Genomic DNA, 26,662 nt, shown 5'->3' with positions numbered 1-26,662 from the left:
CAAAAACCAGGTCTTTTGAGCATAATACGTCTCTTCTGCCAGACGTTGTGTAATGTCTGGATTTAAATAAAACATGATGATATTTTACTGCAATACGCAGTACCTATTTAACATTAATCAAATATAAACGAAATTCATGATCGTGAATTACAGTTTTGTAAATGATCAATTTTAAATTGTTTTAGAACCACTGCTTATAGGAAATGGAGATCAATTTATCTATATTGACCTTATATAAAACAGGAAACAAAAAGCAAATCATTGAATATAATTAAATAGTTGGCAAAATCCATTTCAAATAAGAACATTGAAGACATTAAACAATATATGCAGTTAAAATAAAGTTTAAAGTAAACTTAATGACAAACAATGTATCATTGATACACCAGCATCTCCTAATCAGCCTATAATAAAAACAAATTATGTAGTAGTTAGTATATTTATATAAATATGTTAAAAGAATAAATTGTCCAAAATGAAATCCGATGCAGTCAAATTCAATAGAAGGTAAAATAACTATAGCGGAAGCTTCACAACCCAAAACGTATGTCAAATAACAAAAATCCAAGCAGTTCTGGCTTAAATGCAGTTTTTTATAAAATGTTCTGGAAAAACAGTGTTTTTGTTGTCTTTTAAAAATGAAATTTGTATGGTGCAAATTAATATCACAAACTCAAAGTAATTACCGGAGGTACGTTGTTATTTTCCTTATACACATTGAACAGGTTATTGATTTATCTTCTTTGTCAGTAGTGTAATAGTAAAAGAATATATTAAAGAGAGGTTTCCCTTGATAAATTAGGATGCATTTTTTCAATCAATGAAGCTTACTCGGTTACAAAGATTTCAATACTAAAGGATATATCGGATAGGTAGCACACAACTGCATTTTGATTCTTATAAACTGTTTAGTTGCAGTTATCGTTTAGCTTTAATACATCGTACATTATTTCAAACCATATTGGGGTTGATGTTTAAAAAATATATTGTGGTAAAAAAGAAGCCACCAACGAAGTTTTGTATTATATTTTTTTCTCATGCCAATAAATTGATAGGAATTAAAAGCTTTCATGGCTCGATGGTGAAAATAATTGCTTAGGCTTTTTGCTGATGTATTGAACTAGAATATACAATTCGATCATACATTTAATATCATTAAAACAGGAGTGACCAGAGAAAAATCTTAATTTCTGAAAAAAAGTTTATTTCTTGTCCTACATAAAACCATTTTCCCCCATCATTGCAACTAGTACACGTATTGAAACGTACGTGCCAAACGACTATAAACTATTTTAGATACATCTAATGAACAAGCAACAGTTTGAGATAATTGTGTATAAACTCCATACCATAATAATAACATAATACATGAAAAGCATATTTTTACTTAAGTTTTGAAAACCAATGATGTACAGGTTTAGTGCATCTAATGCAAATTAATTCACCTGATACTAGGAGCAAATTCTCATTTGAATACAATGAAAATTACTGATGCTCAATTACTTCATTTTACGAACGAACTGCGGAATTTTATAATAGTTTTTTTGGTTATGCCAGCTTTTTGAAACAATAATTCCTGAGATGTTACCATAACAATCTTTTCCTATCATAACTAAGATAATTGTACTCCATGGACATTCAACAAAAGTCATCTAGAGCTATACATTTCTTTATTTTGTTTATTAAACCATACAGGTACAACCGTAAAATTCATAAATGCTCGACAAGCTCAACAGCAGCGAATAAATATATAAAGTTTTAACATGTTAACTGAAGAGAAATATCATTTTGAAACATTTTTATGCAGTATATCAGCAAGTGTTACTCTAATAGTAATGCCGCGATTTTTCCCTTCTTTATAAAGTACCCGTAAAAGGTACTTTCCCAATTGAAGAAAAACTACAAAATTCCTATTTGCTGTCTGAAAATTTCCCAAAAGGAAGGCAAATTCTTCACTTTTGTTCCAAAAGTGCATTATCTGATAGTTGACAAATAAAATGAGCACTTACACTGAACATTTCAAGCCAAAATGAATGTAAATCAATATTTGAGTTGATTTTTGCTTTTAATACCAAGTAATTAAAAAAAAACTGATTGCCAATTGGTAGATTTTTCATGACCCGAATTTTCCCAATTTCAGGTTTTTTCACGCTAATTTTCCCAATTGGTATGGTACAGGTACTTTTCCCAATTGGGGAAGAAAAATCGCTGTAGTGCAATGTTATAACAATTACATATTGTGAAGATATTTTAAACCAAGTATAACCATAACATACCTGTTCCTTCAGCGCACACCCCAAACACATGGCACTTTCTTGGTCTGGCAAAGCAGATCCGTCCCACTTGCATAGCGTGATGAGGGTAGTGCACAGACTGGGCAAAATCCCATGAGTAGTGTAGTGTGGCATCTAGTAAACATGGTTCTGCAACTGTTAACAAAATTCACCCAATTGAATTAAGTGAATTATGAAATGTATATACCTGTACATATTTTAATAGTTGTTTCCCAACATATGCAGCACCATATAAATGAATGTTCAACATTTAAGACATCACAACAAGGCATAATTCATAAAGCGCTGTTTTGAAAACGATTCATCACTAATGTTGTATAACTGATCAACTTGTGCAAGCTCATTTAAAAATGCCTAATCAGTTTGTGACAATTCGTATGGAATGGTAGATTGTTGAGAATAAATGTCACTATTTTGGCTCGTCATTCTTTTGAAAACTTCACGTAACTGTCATTGAATCACAAACCAAACCATATGCGCTCGATGTCGATGATAATGTTTTATTTTATTTATTTATTTATTTATTTTTTAGTTACCCGTTGTTTAAGTAATGCATACACATACTCAATTAATAAAAAACTTCCGACAAAACGTCTTCTTAAAAAAAAGATAGTTCGACTATCTACATAGATACAAATGTATTGTCAATATCTATACATACATAGTAGAACGATCTTTTTTTGCTAAATAACTTATTAGAGCGGGGGAGGGTATTTCCGAACACTTCAGCGAGATTCTTACTAGCGCCGATCATCTGAGTGTATTTCCGGACTATGTATGCATATACAGTTTACCGGAGTATGGGCTACATTTTCTTAGGTTCGTTATAGTTATGTGCATTGCATATCGTATGTACTGTCAGCTTGAATTAGGTAAGTACATAAGTCTATTTCCGCACATGGAGTGTCAGCCGAACACGAGGTGGGTGTATTTCCGAACATTTGTGTGCTAAATAACTTATTAGGTTATTCTAGGCGTGAGCTCGATTTCTACTGCAGGCGTGAAACGGAACAAGATCGTTGATATGTTACTTACTTTATTTCGATTGTAGTAATTCAAACATGTTACGAGATATGTGTAAGAAGATTTGATAACAACTGTTTTAAAACATTTCTATATTCAATGAAAATACCGTCGGTATGCTCCTTAAGATGATTGTACGAATACTGCATAGAAAAAAGATGTACATGTAAAGAAACAATGAGGTGACCGTACATTATCAGTATTTTCGTTATTCGTTTACTATCCGCGAACACATTTGCCGTTATGATAACGTTTATCCACAATACAGGTATTAATTGTGATTGAGTTAACTAATATGACTTAATATTAATTACCATGAAAAGCCATCATCTTGGTCATCAGATTTATTCTCAGATTTATCATCAGCTAGATCATAGCTTCATACGAACATACTCATGCTAAGTATTCTAGCGTTAGCCAAATACCGTCGGGATGCTATATCGGCAGCGGGCAAAATATAAAAGTCCGGTCGAGCTCTGCCGTATGCCGTATGATATTGTCTAAAACATACGACAAAGTTAGACCGAACGTCTATTATCTGCCCTACCCCTATAACGACACGTTCTCTTAAACGACCGTTGAACCGTTACAGGCGTGTTTGTATTTCAAAGTTTATGATGTCCTTTCGCGACTGAGGCTGCATTATGTGAGGAGACGAAGTGTGTCCCAGCACTCCTACCTGATTAATCAACTATACTCATGAACGTTTGGGGGAAACCAGAGTACATGGAGAACTTCTCACGTGTCCGGTATGGTGACCAATAACCAAGCTAACATGCCTCCGGGAACGGGGATTGAACTCGGTTTGCCTAGGTCAGAGGCGCGTGAACAAACCAGTGCGCTAACTAGGCAGCCAAGGACCATTACATCCTACGCGAGCCGATTATATATGTTCAGTCCAGCTCTGTTACATCTATTTGTCAAACACGCATGAAAGTGTTCGCACAGGAAGCTTACAAACTTCTAAAAAACAAAATGTAATGACTACTCCAATCCTATGATAATGAATTTCCCAGTAGACATTATTGGTTCTATATGGAGTAGATCAGGACATGTCAATATGGACCAGTCCAAAATCGTTCCATACGAGTCCGTTATTGGCCTTTTTTGTCTCAGATGGGGCCCGTATAAAAATGATTCAGGAAAATATAGTAAAAGTGAAAGTTTTAATAAAAATTAAATCGGTTTTACTAGGTATATGACTATTTTACGCTTTCCGGTGGTTTATAGAGAAATATCAGTGAAATAAAACTGGTATTTCACTGTTTCAAACAGTGAAAAATAACGATATTTTTCACTGTTTTACTGTGAAATGACGTCATTTTATTCGACGAAATGACGTCACATATCCAGCGAAATTATCCAGTTAAACTCTTTTAAAATGAAAATATTAACGGTGAAAAAGCATAAAATTTAAAAGAACATTTGTTGGATTCGATGGAATATCGATTTTTTTTCACTCGTGATCATAAAAAAATACATATTTTCACTCGTGGCTGCATATATTATTTTATATGATCACTCGTGAAATAAAATCGATATTCCATCGAATCCAACAAATATCCTCTTTGTATTGACCCACATAACGAATTGTCTGTTTAAACATAACATTTCTGCACATAAAACAATCATTACCAACCTATATGGGTCCCATGCATATTTGAAACCAAAATGTAATCTGGTTAACGACAACCTCATCAGGTGCGCGAAATAAAACATGTTTGTTTTCATTAGAATGTGTTTTTCATGAATGAACAAGTTAATACATCGTTTTATATTTTAAATCTCAAATGAAAATGCCTATTTGCTATGAATCATTTCAATAAGTTAAAAAGAAAAGAAAATATATAGTAGAGACCATGATTCCGGTGCATCCAACGACTCGCATAACTTGACTAGAAACAAACGGTAAGTTTTTTACTTTGTTCATTCAAGTAATCTCAATTTCTTATTGCTCGCCGAATTGCTTTGGAATATAGAAACGGTAGGCGTTCGTGTGTGCGTTCATCCTTCTGTCATTCTTCTGAACGCAACTCCTCCTATATTTTGCATTCAATTTTCGTGAATATTTTATACGATTATCATTTCAAGTTTTTGCGATTGAATTATTTTTAAATGAGCTATTTTTCTTGGTTAAAAATTATATGCAAAAGCTTATGTAGGCAACTCCTATATTTTTCATGCCATGTACTACCACATATTAATTATCTCCAAGTACTACGGTGCAATTTGTCAAAATGAATTATTGCGCTATTAAATAGACCTGTGCACAGATTTTGGCATGTTTTGAAGTTTGTTATTAAATTCTTTAAATTGATAAATGTAAACATCAGAACTTAATAGCTCCTGTATGAAACAAGACACCATTAAAAAAAGCAAAAGAGAAAAAAGTTAATCACACCTAGGCTCGAACCACTGACCCTTAGAGTAAAAGGCTAGAGCTTAAACCACTAAGCTGTCCGTGTTACATGCAGTCTATTTATTTTTAATACTTTATATAAGCAATCTACGTGTTATGTTGTTACAAAAATGTAACGATAAGAGCAGAACTCTCCAAATTTTTCAATCGTTTCGAGTTTATCAGGTTTTATCAATTTCTAATGATCATTTCGGAAATGTAAAAACAAGACGTAACTGTAGTAAACTGTTTCCTCTGTATCTTTCTTACCAAATAAAGTGACATATTGGATCGTAGATTTGTCACGATCAAAGTTGATATCTAAAATTGCTTAGTTTTTTTTAAGAGTAAAGAAGGAATGTCATTGCGCATGCGTAGCCTCCAGAACGTGATTATGCGTTAGTCCGAAAAAATGTTAGTGATAAGTAACCCTCGTGATAATTTACTTCCGGAAAGAAAGACGTGTACATATTCACTCACAAATATGGATATTAAAGCTTACCTTCCAGAGGCAATTAAGAAAATACCTACACACATGGTGAATAATTTATTTAAATATCATTATGATTTTTTTTATCGGCATGCTATTGACAGTATTATGAACATATGTATATTTCCTCCATGACCATTGTTTCGGAAAGATTAAATTTCGGATATTTACCATAAATACATTGTTTTACAGTTATTGTAAGTAAATTGCAGCACGTTACGAGTTCAGAAATAAAGCCCTACAGTTAGTATGTTTAATAATTAAATAAGCTGTATTTTTTATTATATATTTATTCATTAACTGAACTTGCGCTCCAAAACACAGTATGGATTGGTTATAAATGGACTGTTTTGCTTCTAGGTAGTTCCATCCTCATCGATTGATAGTGTTTATATTATTGATTGTAGCAGAGCAGTTTTCAGGGCTTACTCTGCCATTCACCAAATTAGCCAATGGCTACAAATGAGGAAATCGGGCTACATAAAATTTTATTTGGCTCCAAGGTTTTCTACATTACAGGGCTCGCGCTAGGGGGCGACGTGAGCGACATAGTCGCTTTCCCTACGCCAAATGTCGCCTAAAATGTAAGAAATCGTAGATAAAAAGCGACTTCCAGTCGCTCTTTCATCGGAATTTGTTTACATCCGGTTTTCTGGATGTCAAGGTATGATTACATTTTCCAATACACACTGTCACTGCCCGAAGCGTGTCGCAATCGAGCGACATGTAATTTGAGGTAGACCCCGCCCCCGATTCTCCCAACCTCCAAACTTATCCAATCGGCGAACGTCAAGTCAGTGTTCAACTCGAATGCAGTCACGTGCGTGTGGGGTGATAATTGAAGTTTGCTGACGTCTTTCAAGTGTTATTGATTTGATATTGATTAGGGATAATCCACGGGGGTGATGTTGCCATATTAATTGATCAATTAATGTGATTACGATGAATTATGCCCAAAGGGCATGGTTTGTTATCAGATCACTAATAAGCCTTTTGTTGCAGACGATAGTCACATGCTGTGAAAGATTATCTCTGAGGTCACGCGGCTCAGGTCACGCTTGGTTAGGCACTATCACACTTTAACTGGTCCCCCGTTGAATATAACCGTTGACTCCGTTGACTATAATATGCAACAGGTACAGGCTAATGTATCGGCGATTTTAATTGGATAACGCGAAGACCAATCGATAGCGCTGTTCTTGACGTGACGTAACAATGTAATGGTTTGCGCGAGGGGTTTCCCAGATTATTTTTTTAATATCTCTATCATTCCGTTGATAACTAGATCAAATACAAAGATGCACATGCTCACAAATCAAGAATTTCCACTTTTAAGTTACGCGATGATATTATGTATCATGTAGTATTCAAGCTGCATATGTATTATGAATCTTATTTGACAAGAACGAGCTTTTATTCTTACATGTCAGCTGTCAAAAAGTTCGGGGAAATAAACCGGAAATGGTAGACGGATTACTTCCCCTGATATTTTTCTAAAAATAACCGGTCCAATTTTGGACCGGTAAAATTAGCTTGTACCGATCCCTATATAGAGATTAGCGATAGATAAGGGGAGGTAACCAATCTATATCACACTCGAATGAAATCAAACTCAGCACTATTGATTTTTTTAAACTTCTGAAATCTTTGGCTATGATTTTTTTTTGTGTGCAAAAATATTGATTTTTTTAATTCAAAGTACCTTTTAAAATTTGAAAATTAATCTATTTTTTAATGCGAATATGCGGTCAATTTTTAGTCCAAAATTACGGCATGGAAAATCATATTTGTGTTTGGATTTTATTTCTAAACTTTAAAACACTGTCTGTCCTCAATCATGATGAATTTAAACATGAATAGGGACAGACAGTTGTTATTTCAACAAATAATGAGCTTGTTTGGAAGGAGGATTTATCACTCACCAAGTAAAATGTAATTCTTATATTGTCATATATTTTCGCGACCTTACAAAACTGTCAACGTTGTTGACATTAGTTGAAATAACGTGTTGTAAAATAAATATATCCTATAATTAGCAATAACTATGTTTCATTTTAATCTTCAGACTGGATGTTACTTCATGGTGACATTGATCATTGTTTGGACTTTAAATTTGTCAATATAGATTTTTGTTTTCATTAATATTATTATTGTTGACAAACATTGGCTCAAAGTTATTCAAAGCAACGAATTTAAGTGTTAATATTCACAACGTTTTTTTTTACCACAAATTAACAAAGCTGCTTAGCATACAGGGATTTTTCAGCACTGTCTGCGCCTCCGGAAAACGGAGGCACTCCCAAAGCAAACGGACCCGATCCCAAACCGAAATTATAATAAACATTCCCAATTTTTTTTAAGAATGAATTGTCTTATAATTTGTGTGACTAACCAGTGTTTGTTTTGGTCAAAAATATCTGCTATAAGGTTTTGACTGTTCAGTTCTTATCTCAGAGTGTAACTGTAACTGAAAAACAAAACTGCAGTACTTGAATTAACGTTGAACATGCCTAATATTGCATCTGTTTATATAAAGAAGACAAAATAACAAATAAAAACAAATTTATTTGTTAAACCACTGAATTATTTAAGCATGATTAATTCACAATTTTTTCCCAAATGAGCCGTTTCATCGAAGCAAAAATTCCCAAAATGACCAATTTTGTCGATACAAAATTCCCAATTTGGTCAGACTCCTTTTCCCAAAATAGGCAGAAAAACCCCTGGCATATGTCATATTTCAAACATAAATATTTATGTTGGCTACTGCTTCAATTATCATCTTTGAAATACTTAAGTCTTTATTACACTATGTATGTTCACATCAAAATGGATTGAATAAAGAGCTAGTAAAATTATGGTTATTTATCTGTTGTGTCGATTATTACTATCACATATATGTATGTTGTAACCCCTTACAAGCAAACCCTTTGTCCGAGTCTCTCCACTTCTCCCTAAAGTCTCCTCACTTCTCCCTAAATCAGTGTCTAGGGAGAAGTCACTTCTCCCTAAAATTTGAACCCAGCGTGAGCCCTGCATTATCCCAGGGTTCACCAAAACCCTCAGTCTGCCGGTCCTGACCGGCAAATTTACTCAGGACCGACAAGAAATTCAAGTAAATCAGTCTGATGGAACAAACAAAAAATAGCCGATCACAATATTTTAATACGAAAAAAAACGCGCTCGAAGGGACGTAAATAAAAATTAAAATTCAGCCCATTTTCATTATGGTCAAATTACCATACCGGTTTCGAAAGCATAAATAATACCTTATTAAAGTAACTTATAGGTTTGTATCACGTTAAAATACGAGAAATCATGTCGAAAGTCAATTTAATTAAACAATAGTTATAATAATAATAAATAACAAATAATCCAAGCTCGGCTGAACAAAAAGATATTTTCTTCGAATGGTTAGTAGACCGGTATGAAATGAACCGTTTTAGTTTGGGACATGACTCCTGCATTTAAATTCCTCTTTAACCAATCGTATACAAGGATTTTCACAGCAACACGTTTTTGCGAGATGACACCACTTCGAAGAAAACAACAAGTGACAGAATTCTGGTGATCTAAATATTAACATAAGAATCTTTTTTGTTATCATATTTAAAAAAAGGATAAATGACAAGGGCAGAAATAACTTGTGGGGGGTGACAAGGATATGAAAAAGAATAGTGGCAAAATATCCAAAATTCTGTGCAAGTATTGCAAACTGTTTGGCATTCTGAATAATGTTTGACTTAACTGTAAGTTTTCAGTGGTGTACTAGAGCTCCAATAAACATTTGTAAGAATATGCAAGTAACTTTTTTTTAAATATACAAGTACATGTAAGCAAAGATGAGAGTTTGCCTTTTCTGTGGAGTGCCAACTGATTTTATTCATGCCTGCTCTGATTGAAATTATCTGATGCCAAACTTGATTGTCCCTATCTGTGAAACCGGAGGGGACTTATGGTTTGCGCTCCGTCCATCAGTTAGTCTGTCATTCCGTCAGTCTGTCACACTTTTCTGGATCCTGCGATAACTTTAAAAGTTGTTAATATTTTTCATTAAACTTGGAACATGGATAGATCATTAGATGGCAATATGGTGATTATGCACATCATTTCATTTTGTTCCAATGTTCCTACGTCAAGAATTTTGGTTGCTATGGCAACAAATAAAATAAAATAAAAATCTGACAATGGTGGAGTTTCACCGGTAGGGAACCTGATGATGTTGCTTGGCAATCTATTGTTTAGTTCTTGCATGTTGCATATGGGTATTTTCTTTATCCAAAAAGGTCAAATTGTGGCCAATTGCTTTTTTGGCAAAGGATAGATTAGCATTGTCTGCTGTTTTATTTACATTGTTAAAGATTTAAAAAGCATTTATAAAATATGTAGTTTTTATATTCCAATGAAATCAGTTCAACGGCTATTTTTATCTAACCTCTGATTCAAATATGCAAATGGGTAGTAGGGTAGTTCAGGGCTCGACATTAACTTTTGAAGCCACTTGTCCAGTCGGACAAGTAGACCATAATTTCACTTGTCCTGACCAAAAAGCAACTTGTCCTGACCATTATATCTTATTCTGCTCAGTACTTTGCAAAATAATGAAATAATGCAAAATGCTCAAATTATAAAGACTTAAATCGTTCAAAATACATGTAAACATAATTGTAGGCAATTTCAATACAAAAAGAACTGACTAGAATAACAGGAAAACTCAAGATTATTGATTTTTAATCATTATACAAAGCCATAATACCTGACAAAAACTTGTGTGTTGCCAACATCAAACAAAAAATGTTAAAAGTGATGTATATGTACAGTACTTAACTGATATTTAAAAAAAAAATAAAATCATTCTATACATAGAGAGGACGTCACTACGTTAAAGGGGCCTTTTCACAGATTTTGGCATATTTTTAAGTTTGTCATTAAATGCTTTATGTTGATAAATGTAAACAATGGATCTTTAAAGCTCCAGTAAAAAATCAAGAATAAAAATTAAAAAAAGGAAAAAAAAGTAACCGGTACCAGGGCTCGAAGCAGTGACCCCGGAGTCCTTGAGTTATTCTGAGGTAAAAACGCATTAGCCCTCTCGACTATTCCGCCGCATATACACAGCTAAAGTATTTTATACCTTATATAAGCAATCTATGTAGTTTCGTAAATTCAAACGACAACAACAGAACTCTCCAAATTATTTAATCGTTTCGCGTTGCAACACTTTATAATTTTTAGGTTTTCAAATCGTCAAAAGATACATATAATGGCTATATTGGACTATGGTAAATGTTCAATAATACTGTTTCCTCACAAATATCATAACTAAAGCGAAAATTTGCGAATCTGAAACAACTTTTTTCAATTGTGTCAATTTACCAAACCGTGAAAAGATCCCTTTAATTGTCTGTAAGATTGGTGTGTACCGGTGTCGTAAAATGCATATTCTTTACAAGGGAGAATATTCTTGTTATCTTGGCAAAGAAAAAAATGTTAAGGGTTGCTTCCCTTGTGAACAGTACAGTGTAGTACATGTATCACATGGAACTATTGGAATATCTCGGGCTTCGACGATTAAACGTATACAAAATATACTCGGAAAAGTGGCGTGATATCTCCACAGAAATAATGGCTTTAAAGGCATTTTGTTAAGTTATACAATTATTATGACCACTTGTCCAGTCGGACTAGCAAATTCTTTATTTACTTGTCCGGACAAACAATTTGGTTGTCCCGGACAGTCGGACTACCTTTAATGTTGAGCCCTGGTAGTTGTTAGTTACTGGCATAAGATAGTGCACTTTGAACTCATACTATACCAGTTAACCAAGGACAATGTACAGTTTGTGTTTACTAGTACCGGTTAACCAATTTATCAAGGAGAATGTAAATTGACACCATTATTTGATTTAAATGTTGTTCAAAACACTGAACGTTTAAAAATGAACATTCATCATTATTTTACAAATATGTACATGAAAATCTAAGTTCTATAGTTCAGGGCTTTTCACTCTTATATAACAGAGGCCGAAATTCGGCTACTTCCCAATCGAAAATAAGGTCATATTTCCCCAAAATTGATAGAGGAATTTCCCAAATTGTTTAAAAAAATATTTATTTTTTTAACTTAGACACATTGGACATCTCCCAAATTTAAAGCAATGAGCTCTAATATGATTAATGCACCACAATGTGTCTTTTAATACTTTTGCACAATGAAAAAGACCCTGTTTCAAAAACTTTTAAAAACACTGTCTTCCCAAAATGAGCAGTTATTGCGCATGCAATTCCCAATTTGAAAAGCTATGGCCTCTTCCCAATTTCCTGATGAAAAGCCCTGTAGTTCATAGGCGCTCGATGTCAATGTTTATATTTATTTATTTATTTTTATTAACCAGGTTTTCCGAAGGAAAAAACTGGTTATTAGATTGGCGAATGCGGGCGGGCTGGCTGGCGGGCTGGCGGAATAAGCTTGTCCGGGCCATAACTATGTCGTTCATTGTCAGATTTTAAAATCATTTGGCACATTTGTTCACCATCATTGGACGGTGTGTCGCGGGAAATAATTACGTCGATATCTCCAAGGTCAAGGTCACACTTTGAGTTCAAAGGTCAAAAATGGCCATAAATGAGCTTGTCCTGGCCATAACTATGTCATTCATTGTGAGATTTTAAAATCATTTGGCACATTTGTTCACCATCATGGGACGGTGTGTCCCACGAAAGAATCACGTCAATATCTCTAATGTCAAGGTCGCCACGACTAAAAATAGATTTAAAAAAAAAAAACTTACAAAGGGGGTTAATTTTTTTTGGTCATTTCAAAAGTTCAGTTTGAGTTTTCTCCCTTTATCAGATTTTTTTTTCACAATGAAAACCTGGTTTTGTGACAATTTTGTCCCTTGTTATAATTATTATTTTGTTTTTAGTTACCCGTAGTTTATTCTAATGCAAACACATACTAAATCAATAAAAATCTTCGGACAAAATTCTGCTTAAAAAAAAGATCGACTATGTACATAGAAATTTCTATGTAAATAGTCGAACTTTTTTTTAAGCAGACGTTTTGTCGGAAGATTTTTATTGATTTAGCATGTGTTTGCATTATACGGGTAACTAGAAACAAAATAATAATAATAAAAAAAATATATATAATCATTTATATCGAGCGCCTATGCTGTAGTTATGCAATCGGATGTCACGCATGAAATTATTTATTTTTCATGTAAAAACTGATAATATAGGTTTAATATGCAATGAAGTCTGTTTTATTGATTTCAGGATTTTGTAGGACAGAAAAAGGCAGAGAAAATGTTTCAGATGATTATTATATCATTTGCTGTAAGTCAATGTTGTATTAATTTTGTATGCATTCCAATTTAATCTCATATTCAGGTTATGTACCTAGGTCCTTATTTTGGGTGTCAATTGCAAAAAAGTAACGATGTTAGCCTTCATTATCTTAATAATGTTGTTGTGTTATAAATGACTTAAATGATGTTTAAATGTAACTATAGTTTACAAAAATATATACAAAATACAGACACAATATGCAAAAAGACGACTATCACTTCCAATTTACAATATCCTCTGGAAAAGTCGTTGGTAAAGTAGTTCATTATTAAATATGAAAAAGGATGTTTGATTATTACGTAAATAGTTTTTAAAATAACAATGTTTTGTATTGTCTTTTATTGTCTTGTACACAATGTAATTAGTTTTTATTTTTCTGAATGATTGATTTGTTTTTAAAGAATCGAGATTCAAATTTGAATTGCTTAAATTGAAATCCCTTCAATATACAATTGAGCCTTATTCTGAGAAAACAGGGCTTAATGCATGTGCGTAAAGTGTTGTGCCAGAATATCCTGTGCAGTATTCACAGGCTAATCAGGGATGGTGCTTTCGGCCTGAACTGGATTCTGCTAAGAAGACACTTTCTTTAACTCTTTCAGTGCTGGAACCGAATTTTGAAGACCTTTGCAAACAGTTTGGATCCAGATAAGACGCCACAGAAAGTGGCGTCTCAGCAGGATCCAAACTGTTTGCTATTCGGATAGTATTCTTTGAAAAAATCTTAGAAAATGCTAATGTAAGAAATTCAGCAGATGCCATTTTAGCAGACGACAAATTTCTCAGCATGCAAAGGGTTAAAAGAAATATATAGCATTAAAGCAAATAGTGTTGCACCTGAAAAGCCTGTGTGATCTGCACATGCTGATATTGGAGGACACTCTATAGTTTGTGCACATGCTTTGAAACCTGTTTTGCCAGAGCATTGCTTATTTACTTGTTATTATTTAAATGACATACTTACATTACTGAATAATGTTGATATTTGTGTCACAGTGTGTTTGAGTTAAATACAGACAGCAGTTACCGTTGTGGATATTTTTGTGTTCAGGTGGTTGGCTTCATCTGGGGCTACATCTGCCAGCAGTTCTCACAGACCATGTACATTCTCATCACTGGATTTGTCATCTCTTGCCTGGTAAGCAGCAATTATTTACAACCCTTTAACATTCAGATACACACTTTGATGTGTTCATAGTCCCCTAGGCAATCAAATTCAATTAAAGGCCTTTTTACTAGATTCAAGTTTTAATGCCTTCATTTCTAACCATAAGATAATGATGAGCAGCAAACAGCATAAAACGTGAACAGACTGTGAGTTACTCACACACTGTCCTCGTTTTATGCTGGTTGCATATCGCCATTTGCACTTTGCTTCTGTCAGAGCGATAAAGAGTTAAACCTTTTATTTTTGCAGAATTGTGGTAAAGGCCTTAGGCTCGTAAAGACATTCTGATTCATGATTTCTAAATTTTGTGGATAGAAACAGTTTTGGTATGTTGCTACAGACTGCCAGAGTTGGGATCAAACCTCTTACCTTCTGATTCCTAGGCAGACACTATATCTATTACTTCACGATGATACAGATCAGAAATAGTATTAAGTTAAATTAACATGCTCATAGATTCTGTTGTTTTTTCATTTGAGCAGAATATGTGATCACCTTTCGTCAATTGTCTATATTCCATTCCTTATAGTTAATCATCAACTAGATGAAAACAGTTGTTCAAATGCTTTTGGTCAATTTAAAAATGTGTTTACATATGGCCAAGTTGAAAAATATCATGGGAATAGACCACACATTCTTTTCCAAACCATAGAAAAATTGTTGAAAGCATATACACATCAAAAGTCTATGGACGGTCCTATGTGCTTCTGCTTTGTTAATAAACATTTTCTTTATTTTGTTTGTTAAAATCTATAATATCTATATAACTTGTATTGCTAAATCAACATGTACATTGATAAAAATAATTATTATGGTGGTATTAACTTTGTTATACAAGAAGAAATGAAATTAAGAAACAAAAATGTTTCCCACTCTTCTTGTACTAACTTGTTATAATTGTGTTGTGTTTTTTTTTTATCTTGGAAAGTTCTTTTTTAAATGGTTCATTAGCATTTAACAACTTTACTATGACATGCCTTGTTTTAAAGTGTATGAAATGTGGAAAGTTGTAAAATTGAATTTAACATTGGCATACAGTTTTAATGAATAATGAATCTCAGCATCAGTGTCTTCTATAATTAACAAAATAACCATTTAATTTACCAATACAATATTTAAAGGCCCATAAACACCCAAAGCAAAGAATATTTCGTACAATATTTCGAAAAATAAAATTAAGACATAAAAAATCAACGTTCCTTATAGCAAAAGCCAATGTTTCAACGTTAGATATGGTCTGGTAACATAGATTTAACGCGATACAAAATGCTCGTGTTATGTTTTTGTTTCACAATTTATTACATTTGAATTTCCGGCTACGATATCCAAACATTTACGAGCGAATGCCAGATTGGCTTTGGGCAGCGACGTAGTTCTCATGCGTCAGTCTTTTTTCTGACGCTGTTGAAGCCTTTATCGCTTGCTGGTAAATGTTCGGATATCGTGGCGGAAAATAAATCAACTTGGAATATATTGTTGCACAAAAAACGAACATTTTGTATCTCGTTAAATCTATGTTACCTCACCACATCTAGCGTTGAAATTATGGCTATTGCTATAAGGAACACTGATTTTTACGGGATGGCTTTATTTTACGAAATATTTTGAGAAATTTTCGTTGATTTTGAGTATTTATGTTACTTAAAATCACAATTTGGTTAAATCCTTGATGTACGTAGTACGACACAGTCTAATGCTCTGTTGTTTACCTCACCAGAAACGATAAAAACTTTGCTTGTTTCAGCTCACATTGCCACCTTGGAGCATGTTCAGAAAAAATCCGTTATCATGGCAAAAGGCTAGACCGGAAGCGGAAGAAATAGGTAGCACAACAACATCTGCGTCTGCGCAGAAGTCCAAGAAAAAGAAATAGAATAAACATGCTTTTTTTTAGTCATGTGTACATGTGAGAAATTTAGAATATTTGTCAAATCATTTTTATTGTATAATTTTAACATTGTGCATTTGTTTTGATCTGGTTTCAAAATTGTTTTGTTTGAATTTGTTTGAGAGCAGTCTATCTATTTGTGTGCAGTTTGAAATGATTAGGCTAATACTTCTGACCATTGATTATCTGAAGCCTCAGTAATGGAGTTCATGGCAAAGGTACATAAATATTATATTGCACCTCTACCATTCTAGTCAATGGCTACATTGTACATACTAAAATAGCCAAATTCAGAAGTATTTTGCCAATGCGATGCACATTTATGTAAGAAAATCTTGAGCCAGGAATAACCCTTCGTGTTTTGTCAAATATGAAGTACCTGGGTAATGCGCGAAGGAAATGTTTGACGAAACAAATCCTATTCCATTTTGCTTGCTGAGATATATGAAAATTATTTCTATTTATTACAAGAGTTTTCTTCCATCCTTAATAAAATGTCCTGAAGATTCTATTGCTTGAATTGTTGATTTATTTCGTTTCATGACATTAATAATTAAAAATAATGTATAATAACTAATATATAAAACTTATTAACAAAACAGTTTGATATGCGTTCGTGTTAGCTGTAATTAGTCCCCTACCGGTTTCACCGGAGGGGACTTGTGGTTTGCGCTCCGTCTGTCAGTCTGTCCGTCACACTTTTCTGGATCCTGCGATAACTTTAAAAGTTCTTAATATTTTTTCATGAAACTTGGAACATGGATAGATGTCAATATGGACACTATGCACGTCATTTCATTTCGTTCCTACGTCAAAAATTCTGGTTGCTATGGCAACAAATAGACTAGAAATACTGCTGAAAATGGTGGTGTTCTGGATCCTGCGATAACTTAAAGTTCTTAATATTTTTTCATGAAACTTGAAACATGGATAGATGGCAATATGGACATTATGCACGTCATTTCATTTTGTTCGTACGTCAACAATTATGGTTGCTATGGCAACAAATAAAATAAAAAAATCTGAAAATGTTGGAATTTCTGACAATGGTGGAGCCGGTATGGGACTTATATTGCTTGACAATAGTCTTGTTAAATCTCTTATAATCAATTAAAACGTATGAGAAAATGTCAGACAATTTGTAACTGTGCAATAAGTGAGTCAAACATCCGAAGCCATCAAATACGCAAACAACCAGTTCTAATTAAGTCACATCTTTTAACATGTCATTTACCAATAAGCTATTGCTTATTATACACTCGCTACGAAACCGAAAGAGTACAGTGCAATTACTATGGGCGACTTCAGGAATTTCGGCTCCTGTTTCTGTAGTCATGACTGTCCGACTCGTTAATCGTATACTTTTCAACGTACAACAATATAACTTGCTAGTTGGTATTGTATATTATGATATTAAGTTGCGAATGTGCTTTTTTCATCCTATGTTAAATTACAAAAGTTATGCCATTTTTTCAACTTATGTTACACGATAACACGATTATTATAATCTTGTTCAACAAAGTAATCGTTGACACTTTTTAAAGTCTTTAATTCAACCGCGTACACCTTTGTATAAAAAGAAGCTTTGAATGTGCAATGTTATTATCATACTTTAAAAAATCAAATAATTTATTCTCCCTTTCAACTTTGAATTTCTAGTGTGTGCTTATTACAGTATGTTACACAACACTACGTACGTTGCCCGTGTTATTAATTAATACTAGTATGACAAATTCAAGGTAGACTTAGTGTACGCATGTGATACGAGCCCCGTCATGCAAATGTGGGTCATATGTCTGATGCGGCCAGCGTAGCCTCAGGCCAGCCTGCTCATTCATGCACGTCTGATCGGCAGCTATGTTGTTCGCTCATGATACCTTTTAACTTTTGTTAAGGACAGACATGCGGCGTATAGAATTACATACATAATTTGAATTCCTTTCTTTTCCTAAAAAAAACAACGTTTCTAATGCAAAAATGTAGCTATACTTGTCTCTTGCTGGAGAAATAATTAGAAACCATCTTTTATTTCAGAGTTTAACATTCCATTTATACTAGCGTTGTTGCTAATCAGCCTATTTATTACAAATGTTTTGTCGTCCAAGTTCGAAACCCACAATGTATAATGTAATATATCTAACTGTTAACTTCCTACAATGACGATGCGCTTTGATTCTTACATAATTTTCCAAATCGTGAATCTTTGAATTGTACGTAAAATGGACATTGAGATATGCTGAGATTAACTATTAAACAAAGCAACCTACCATAGCAAAGATTCATACGATGTGCAAAAAAGCATGTGCGCATCGAGTTATCAAAGCGTAAGTGTAAAGAAGTTGCGTCTATGTTGAATATTTGATGGTCAAGTCATTCATGTTTCCCACTCTACCCCCCCCCTGAAGTTTCAAACTAATGCAAGACTTGCATCACTTTCCTTCCGAATGAATGTTACCAAAAGTAGATTCTGTATATTTCTATAAATAAATTGCAAGCCTGTTGAGAAACTTCAGACATTACAATATTGTAGAGTATTCGAATATATTCATAATAATTTAAATGCCAGGCCCTTAGATTCACACAAAGAAATTGCGAAATTCGATTCAAACACGTGGAGTTACTGGCACGTGGTTAGGGTCGGAAACTTCGTGTGCGAACATGATTCTTTAGGAGGAGACCAATCCCCAAAATATATCCTGAGCTAAGGGTTGTTACATTGTAATTGGGGTAAATACCGGGTAATATTTACGTTTCAACGACACATCCATACATCCAATACTTACTTGATCTCTATTTTTGTAGAGTTTTTACTTTTTAGAGTATTTATAAAGTAAAACGTTTGCAAACATGTCTCGTATGCCATATCCAATAATCTCATATATCAAATACAACAAGCAGAATATCATGATGTTAGAATATATAAAAACATAAACAACATATTAAACATACGTTATTAAGTGCCGAAATCAATAACTTAAATTTCACGGAAGAAGTTCACTGTGTATGTAATTTCATCATTTGATTTCCTGAACAATATTGAACTTGTACTATTCGTCTGATGGCTGATTTCTGCCATATCATTTTCTTGCGTTTTGGCGGATTTAAAGAAGGTTGCCAAGATAAAAGAACGGCAAATGTACCAAACAAACGATACAAAGGACGTAATGATGAGAAAAAGATACTTATTTAAATGTCAGCAACATCGATTCACATACAGAAAATGGCGAAAATGGATGCAAACACGTGAAGGTACGAACATGTTGTGAAGGTCAGAAACTGCAATTTGAAACGGTGAACGAACATGTTTCTCATATTACTGAGCGATCCGTATCGTGTGCTCAGCATTGGTTTGAAGAATAAGGTTCAGATTAATGATAGCGTCTCAAAAATAAGTTTGTTTATTCCAACACTTATGAACTTGATTTATATCGCTGTAAAGTGTTCAGAGAGTTTATAAACGTCTGCCTACATATCTCGTACGCACCATCCAATAATTTCAAATGCCATATATCAAACACAACTTGAAGAGTATCCTGTCAAAATAAAACACATACCACACATTTTTGGCAAGTACTAAGACCAATAACTTAAATTACGAATAATAGGTGCAATGTTTATTTCAGTTTCATTATCTAATTTATATTACAATTTTAGACATATCATGTTCGTTTGACAGCAGAGTTTTGCCGTATCATTCTGGTGTGTTCGCGGTTGTAAAGAAGGTCGCCAAACTGTTAACACGAAAGAACGGCAAATGACACCCCTAAAACTGTGTCAGTCTTCTATGCAAATTGAAACGGGCAAAAGCCGAGCGTATATAAGGTTATATTACACTAATTCCGATTCCCATAGGGTCCCATTATAAAACTGACAACTTTCACAGCATTTTTCTTGCCTTTCCGACGTATCAATTTTTCCGAACCTGGTATCATTTTAAAGATGGATCTGTCATCTTCCAATAATTGCAATCAAAAACATACCGTCTCGCAACTTCTAAGAAAGTAAATCGCTGTCGAATGAACCCACCGTAGAAAAACGTGTTTCGGAATCCTAATTTCGACAAAAGCCCCACACAATAGAAAACACACCCTCAAAAGTTCATCTTTTAAGTTAGCTTCCAATCCAAGGCATCAAAGTACTCCAGACACATACAGGATATTACAAATAACCACAAAAGTCATGTCTCACATTGTTAAATGGCTTATATTCAAGAAGAGAAAAGGAACTCTTTAGAAATAGGCACTACTTTCGAATGGACCACGGAGGGATACACAATGATTTAGTGTAATGTAACCTTTAAGGGAACTCAACTTTGTCCTATCTTTTTCAAACTTTCTCCACATGAGATTTCAACTATTTCCACAATGAATATGCAATTTCAGTGCATTCGGATGGGGGTAAAGGCCTTAAAATGGCCATTTAAAGCGGTGACTAAATTGGCCGCAGGCATGTCGGAATGCACGATTTTTAGTCTAAGTGACGACAGCTGATTTTGCGTCTCCAATTATTGTTACGCGTAACTTTCATGGCAAAAACTGGTATCATTGCATGCGAAATTCACCAATATATCAGCAAAAGGCCCAAATAAATGTATTGATTGTGAATCAGTGTACTTTTCTTGATGAAATAGGAGACTTTTTTTAAATTTTAAGCACTTTTTTCAATAAAAAACTCACTGACAGCATATAAAATCATGTTTTTTAAGAAAATTGTTATTAAAAGCTTCACTTACAATCTAAACATACACATTGCAATTACAAAAATTAATGCTATTATGATGAGAGGCATAATTTTCAGCTTTCAAGCTGATACAAGCCGGCTACCCAAAATTAACACTTAAAAAGGCGCAAATCGCTCCTTCAACAGCTTACGACACAAAGTGACACTTAATGCGCATCCAGATAGTCTCTCTCATATAAATAAGTCCTGTTAGCGACATTTTATTAAGTATTCTCTTTAAAATCCAGTGTTGAAAGCGTAAGTTTTGCAAAAATGTCCACAGTCACCATGCAAAAGAGCATGTTTGCTAAGGAATTCCTACGCGAGTGGCCACACTAATGTCGTGGCAGGAAAGTCATTTGGGTGTGATTCCTCTGTAGTTCAGTGAACATTCATTCCACTACCTGGGGATGACTATCAGGATCAATTTTTCCAGCTTGGTGTAGTGTTGACCTTTCAGGATGTTGATGGATCGTCCACAAGCGCTGCACCACTGCGGCCTCTGTTCAGGACACAGAGTCGGATTGAGGTGTACACAAACCCGCAGTCAGGCAAGGATCATCCAGACCTTTAATAAAATAAAATGTTTAGGCCCCTGAAACTGGCAATTATGTTCAACACTGAGATAAGGATACACATAGAGGAGACATCATGCCATGGCTTTCTCATTATTGACACGGCAAACTCGAGCAGCCGGGGACTTGGCTCTAAACAAAAACAGGTATGCTCCATCAATGTGAGCAAGATGGCATGTCAGAGTTAAAAAGGGCAAACAAACATAGAAAAGAGATATGTAGGAAATTAGAAATTAAATGCCAGAAGTAATTTTAAGTATTGTTTTTCTGTCTGCAAGGGTTGCTGTGGAAAATAGTGCTTAACGCATAGTTTGGCCTGTAGGGGTTCTGCTAGCAAGAACAAATCGAAGTCATATCTGCCCGCGAACTGTAAGCTTGAGATAACCATATCTGATGAAGTACTGCTTTGAGAATGCATTCTTATTGTACTTGAACCAGATCGCATTGACAGCACAAGGCTTCAGACCCCCCAAAAGTGTGAGGCTTTCAATAGTGCTTACCTGATACCAGACCGCATTGCCCGAGACAGTGACTTTCTCCCGGAACTGCACAGGCTGCATCCGCAGCACAATCCTTAAGCTCAATCATGGTCTGGCTGACTCTGAAATAGTGAAATCTGAATTTACAGATGCTCATTTGTCTAAAGGTTATGAGTTTATTGCCTATCTTATTAAAAGCAAACACAATGACATGCTTAAAAAGACATGTGCATTTCTGAAAAGACATACAGCTGCCCGATACTTGACTAGGAAAAGGCGCTATGGTCTTCACTCTGAAATTCATTACTCTAAGGGCTTAACAGAACAAAAGCCAGATCTTACAGCTAATTGGCCCCACCTACAGCTAAATATGCTTTATAGGTTGAAAATAAAGTTATTTGTCTGAAGAACTAGTGCTATTAACTCATCAGCTATGTTGCTCCACTGGCCGCAATTCTGTAAACATAGTGTACATATGGAAAAACCTAGTCTACCAGCTGCACCGCACCACTACGTCCACTGTAAAAATACACAGCTAAGTTAGTACTTTAACGAACAAACTGAAATTCATGTGTTAATTAAACAATCAGTATGATGACTCGCATTGAAATCATGTCCAGTGCACCAGTCAGAGCAAGACAGCTAGCGGATTGTTGACCATCTACGGCTCAAGGACAAACGGTCAGGCCTACAAACAAAGAGAAAAATGGCATAAATGGGTTGCATGCATGTAATTTTGCATATTTTTCATCTTGCTCTCCACCTGAAACTTCAATCTATGGACATAATAATATTTACATTTAAGATTTGTTGGAAATGTTACCCTTACTTGTCCATACCAGGTCCCCCACCCATCCGGAACCGTCTAAAACCACCTAAAACATCCATTTGGACCAAAATATTGACACCTCTCATCTATTTTAGCACCCAAATCATCAAAACATTCATTAAAATTCATTTTCTACTTGTCTCGCTTGCAGACGAATCCATGTGACCTTGACATTGCAGTAAATGTGCTTTTTAAAGGTTATATTACACTAATTCCGATTCCCATAGGGTCCCATTATAAAACTGACAACTTTCACAGCATTTTTCTTGCCTTTCCGACGTATCAATTTTTCCGAACCTGGTATCATTTTAAAGATGGATCTGTCATCTTCCAATAATTGCAATCAAAAACATACCGTCTCGCAACTTCTAAGAAAGTAAATCGCTGTCGAATGAACCCACCGTAGAAAAACGTGTTTCGGAATCCTAATTTCGACAAAAGCCCCACACAATAGAAAACACACCCTCAAAAGTTCATCTTTTAAGTTAGCTTCCAATCCAAGGCATCAAAGTACTCCAGACACATACAGGATATTACAAATAACCACAAAAGTCATGTCTCACATTGTTAAATGGCTTATATTCAAGAAGAGAAAAGGAACTCTTTAGAAATAGGCACTACTTTCGAATGGACCACGGAGGGATACACAATGATTTAGTGTAATGTAACCTATAAGCGCAGTCTCCCCTACAAAGGAGGAGACCCCTACAAAGTGTCGCACAAGATAAGACTGCTCAGTCCCCACGTGATATGTTGGGAGGACAATTTTCGCTGTGATGGAGTTTTTCATTTAAAAATCAGTCTCTTTACAATTACAGCTAAAATACCGTCTAAACGGAAAGTGCCGTCTCAGATAAGCTTATGCAGGTTTCGTACGCAAGTCCGTACGACATTTCACGCACACGCACTTAGTCCGATAAATAAATAACTTAAACCGCGCTTAAAAAGTGTATGTTTTTAACTTAATTATAACATTTAAGGAATTTATTTTAAACTAAACTACAGACTGGGGGAAAGGTTTCGTCCCAGATATGCGCATGCGGATTGCATACGCCAAATCCGGGACGACATTTCTCGCACACGCACTCCGATTCTCCAATAGCGCGTCCATTTGCTTTTCCATTTAAATCGATGTTTATTAATTAATTTAGATCAATAACTTTAATCGAGCCTATACAGTGCATGTATTTAACTTAATTGTATTGTATTTCCTTATCATATTTTGCCTTAAATAATATTCAAAAGTGGTTCGATTGGTATTGAATGTTCAAATATGTTCACCGTTAAGTTGATAAGGTCATTTACATCTTATAGTTCAGCGCGCTCAGCCGTGATCGTATAGTGGTTAGTACTTCGCGTTGTGGCCGCGACAACCCAGGTTCGAATCCTGGTCACGGCATAGTCTGTGACAGTCGCTGTCTCGGCACTGCTGAACTTGATTTTTCGAAGTTAAAACGTTATATTATTTGATTGTTTTAATATTTACTATTTATTTAATATTTTTAATATTTTTTTTATTAAAACTTTAACTTTGGTTTAAAATTACTTTTCCCTATGGTGTGTTTGATAAAATTTGCACTTGTGTTATCTATAATTTGTACTGAATCTCACAACAAATATCACCTTCTAAATTCACTATCATGTTCATATACACTCTGTATATAAAACGATCTTAGCACCATCAGAAATCGTATAAGCAGTAGGCTTTATTTAAATCTGTAAGTGCTTCCGTGTTGTTGTTTTTCGCTTATAACTACCTTTAAAAATATTATTAAAAGTGGAATGATAAATAGAGAATAGTAGGCTACAGCCCTATCGTTGTTAAATATAATAGGTGAAGCTGTTATTCTCACGAGAAATATAGATGTATATGTTTGGGAGTGGTTTGCTGTGACAGACATGTACTAGTTTCCTTAGTTGATGCAGAAAAGATAAGACACACGAAAGTATCGCATATGACATTGAGGTGATAATATAATTATCATGCTTTGTAAAACATAAAGGAAAAAAAATGCGATACGTCGACGAGAAAGAATCAATTTCAATAATACATTGTACAATTTGAATTCCCCCTGTATTGACACAATAGGTTTAATAATTGTTTATTCGCCAATCCGTATATCTGCGCAAGACTTTACAGTATACAATTTTATAATGATTAACTTATCAACGTGATCCAAAAAACTCAACGTCTATATACAATAGGATACTTTTACGGGTAACAAGTTTACCAAATTAAAACTTCGACCAAGTAGTGGTTTTCTGACCGATTGGAAAACATGTGTTCTGTATTGCATTTAAAAAAGCATAACGTTAATGATAAAAAAGTAATAGTTACAAGAAAACTTGTCAGAATTGAACAAATGCGAGATTTCGCTTTTCGTTAACACAGCTTTCATCGCCAGAACAATTAGCTTTGCTAAGAGGCAAAGGCTTCGTATTGTTTTATAAAAAGTTTCTACAACATAAATTACACAAGAACACATGCAACAAAGACAATATCAAGTTGTTGTTTTTTACAGGTGTATAATATTCGTAAGGTTTACATTTTGTAGAGTATATTTAAGTGCTATTTTAAATCGTCAGTGACTGCTATTTGTGACCTAATAAATATCTTTACAATTTTCTCTGACGCGAATACGATATGGGTGTGTTGTGATTTCTAATCGGAATTAAAGATTGATGTTGTATTTTTTTAAACATATCCCTGAACTCATATCAATAAAATTATGCTATCAAATGTGATATGGAAATTGCATTCAATTAATAAATAGCAATTAAGAGTGCTTAAAAATAAATTATCATCGATGTGTGCGGCACTATTTTAATAATTTAAGAGTGAAATAGTACAAAACGTTATGGTAACATTTGACTTATTATTGGCGCTGGTCTTCGCTCTACCCATCCTGACTGGTTTAGGGTTGTTACATTGTTATTGGGGTATATACGGTTCCGAGTAATATTTACCTTTCAAAAACGCATCTTTTTATCCCATAATGACTTACTTGATCTCTGTTGTTGTTGAGTTTAAGAGCATAATTAAACGTGTGCAAACATGTCTCATATGCCACATCCAATAATCAAATATCTCATATATCAAATACAACACGCAAAATATCCTGACTATATGCCTATAAAATGACTTACTTGATCTCTATTGTTGTTGAGCTTTAAGAGCTTAATTAAACGTGTGCAAACATATCGCATGTGCCACATCCAATAATCAAATATCTCATATAAAGGCATACACTGTGTGTATGTAAGTTTCATCATTTGATTTCCTTGACAATTTTGAACTTGTCATATTCTGCCATATCGATTTCTGGCGTTTTTGCGGGCTGAAGAAGGTTGCCATAATAAAAAAACCCGGCAACTGTACCCAAATAAAACGATACAAAGGGAGTGATGATGAAAAATTATACTATGTTAAATGTCAGCCCGGTCAAATC

The 26,662-nt window shown here is 34.3% G+C and overlaps 1 protein-coding gene, 1 long non-coding RNA gene and 1 other non-coding gene across 3 annotated transcripts; 2 read left to right on the top strand and 1 right to left on the bottom strand.

Annotated features, from left to right (window-relative positions):
- Positions 1 to 6,103: 6,103 nt before the first annotated feature.
- LOC127831736 (signal peptidase complex subunit 1-like) lies at positions 6,104 to 17,122 on the top strand. The gene is made up of 4 exons (XM_052356774.1): positions 6,104 to 6,253; positions 13,484 to 13,543; positions 14,607 to 14,693; positions 16,468 to 17,122. The coding sequence occupies exons 1-4, from the start codon at positions 6,128 to 6,130 to the stop codon at positions 16,594 to 16,596; spliced, it is 402 nt and encodes a 133-aa protein (XP_052212734.1). The 5' UTR covers positions 6,104 to 6,127; the 3' UTR covers positions 16,597 to 17,122.
- Positions 17,123 to 21,297: 4,175 nt separating this feature from the next.
- On the bottom strand, positions 21,298 to 23,865 carry LOC127882206 (uncharacterized). Its single transcript, XR_008050443.1, has 2 exons — positions 22,406 to 23,865; positions 21,298 to 21,898 (listed from the first exon to the last, which is right to left on the bottom strand). It is a non-coding gene; the product is annotated as an uncharacterized LOC127882206 (long non-coding RNA).
- A 675-nt stretch (positions 23,866 to 24,540) lies between these two features.
- On the top strand, positions 24,541 to 24,612 carry Trnah-gug (transfer RNA histidin (anticodon GUG)). Its single transcript has one exon. It is a non-coding gene; the product is annotated as a tRNA-His (tRNA).
- Positions 24,613 to 26,662: the final 2,050 nt, after the last annotated feature.

Source organism: Dreissena polymorpha, chromosome 5, assembly GCF_020536995.1.
Source record: "Dreissena polymorpha isolate Duluth1 chromosome 5, UMN_Dpol_1.0, whole genome shotgun sequence".
NCBI classification, from domain to species: Eukaryota; Metazoa; Mollusca; class Bivalvia; order Myida; family Dreissenidae; genus Dreissena; species Dreissena polymorpha.
This window is presented reverse-complemented; position numbering and strand designations above follow the sequence as displayed.

Excerpts from the sequence above, each read along its gene's own strand:
- LOC127831736 (XM_052356774.1), top strand. The coding sequence starts at position 6,128 with ATGTTAGTGATAAGTAACCCTCGTGATAATTTACTTCCGGAAAGAAAG. Across the intron at positions 13,544-14,606 it reads TGATTATTATATCATTTGCT|GTGGTTGGCTTCATCTGGGG; the intron begins GTAAGTCAATGT and ends TTTTGTGTTCAG. Across the intron at positions 14,694-16,467 it reads GATTTGTCATCTCTTGCCTG|CTCACATTGCCACCTTGGAG; the intron begins GTAAGCAGCAAT and ends TGCTTGTTTCAG.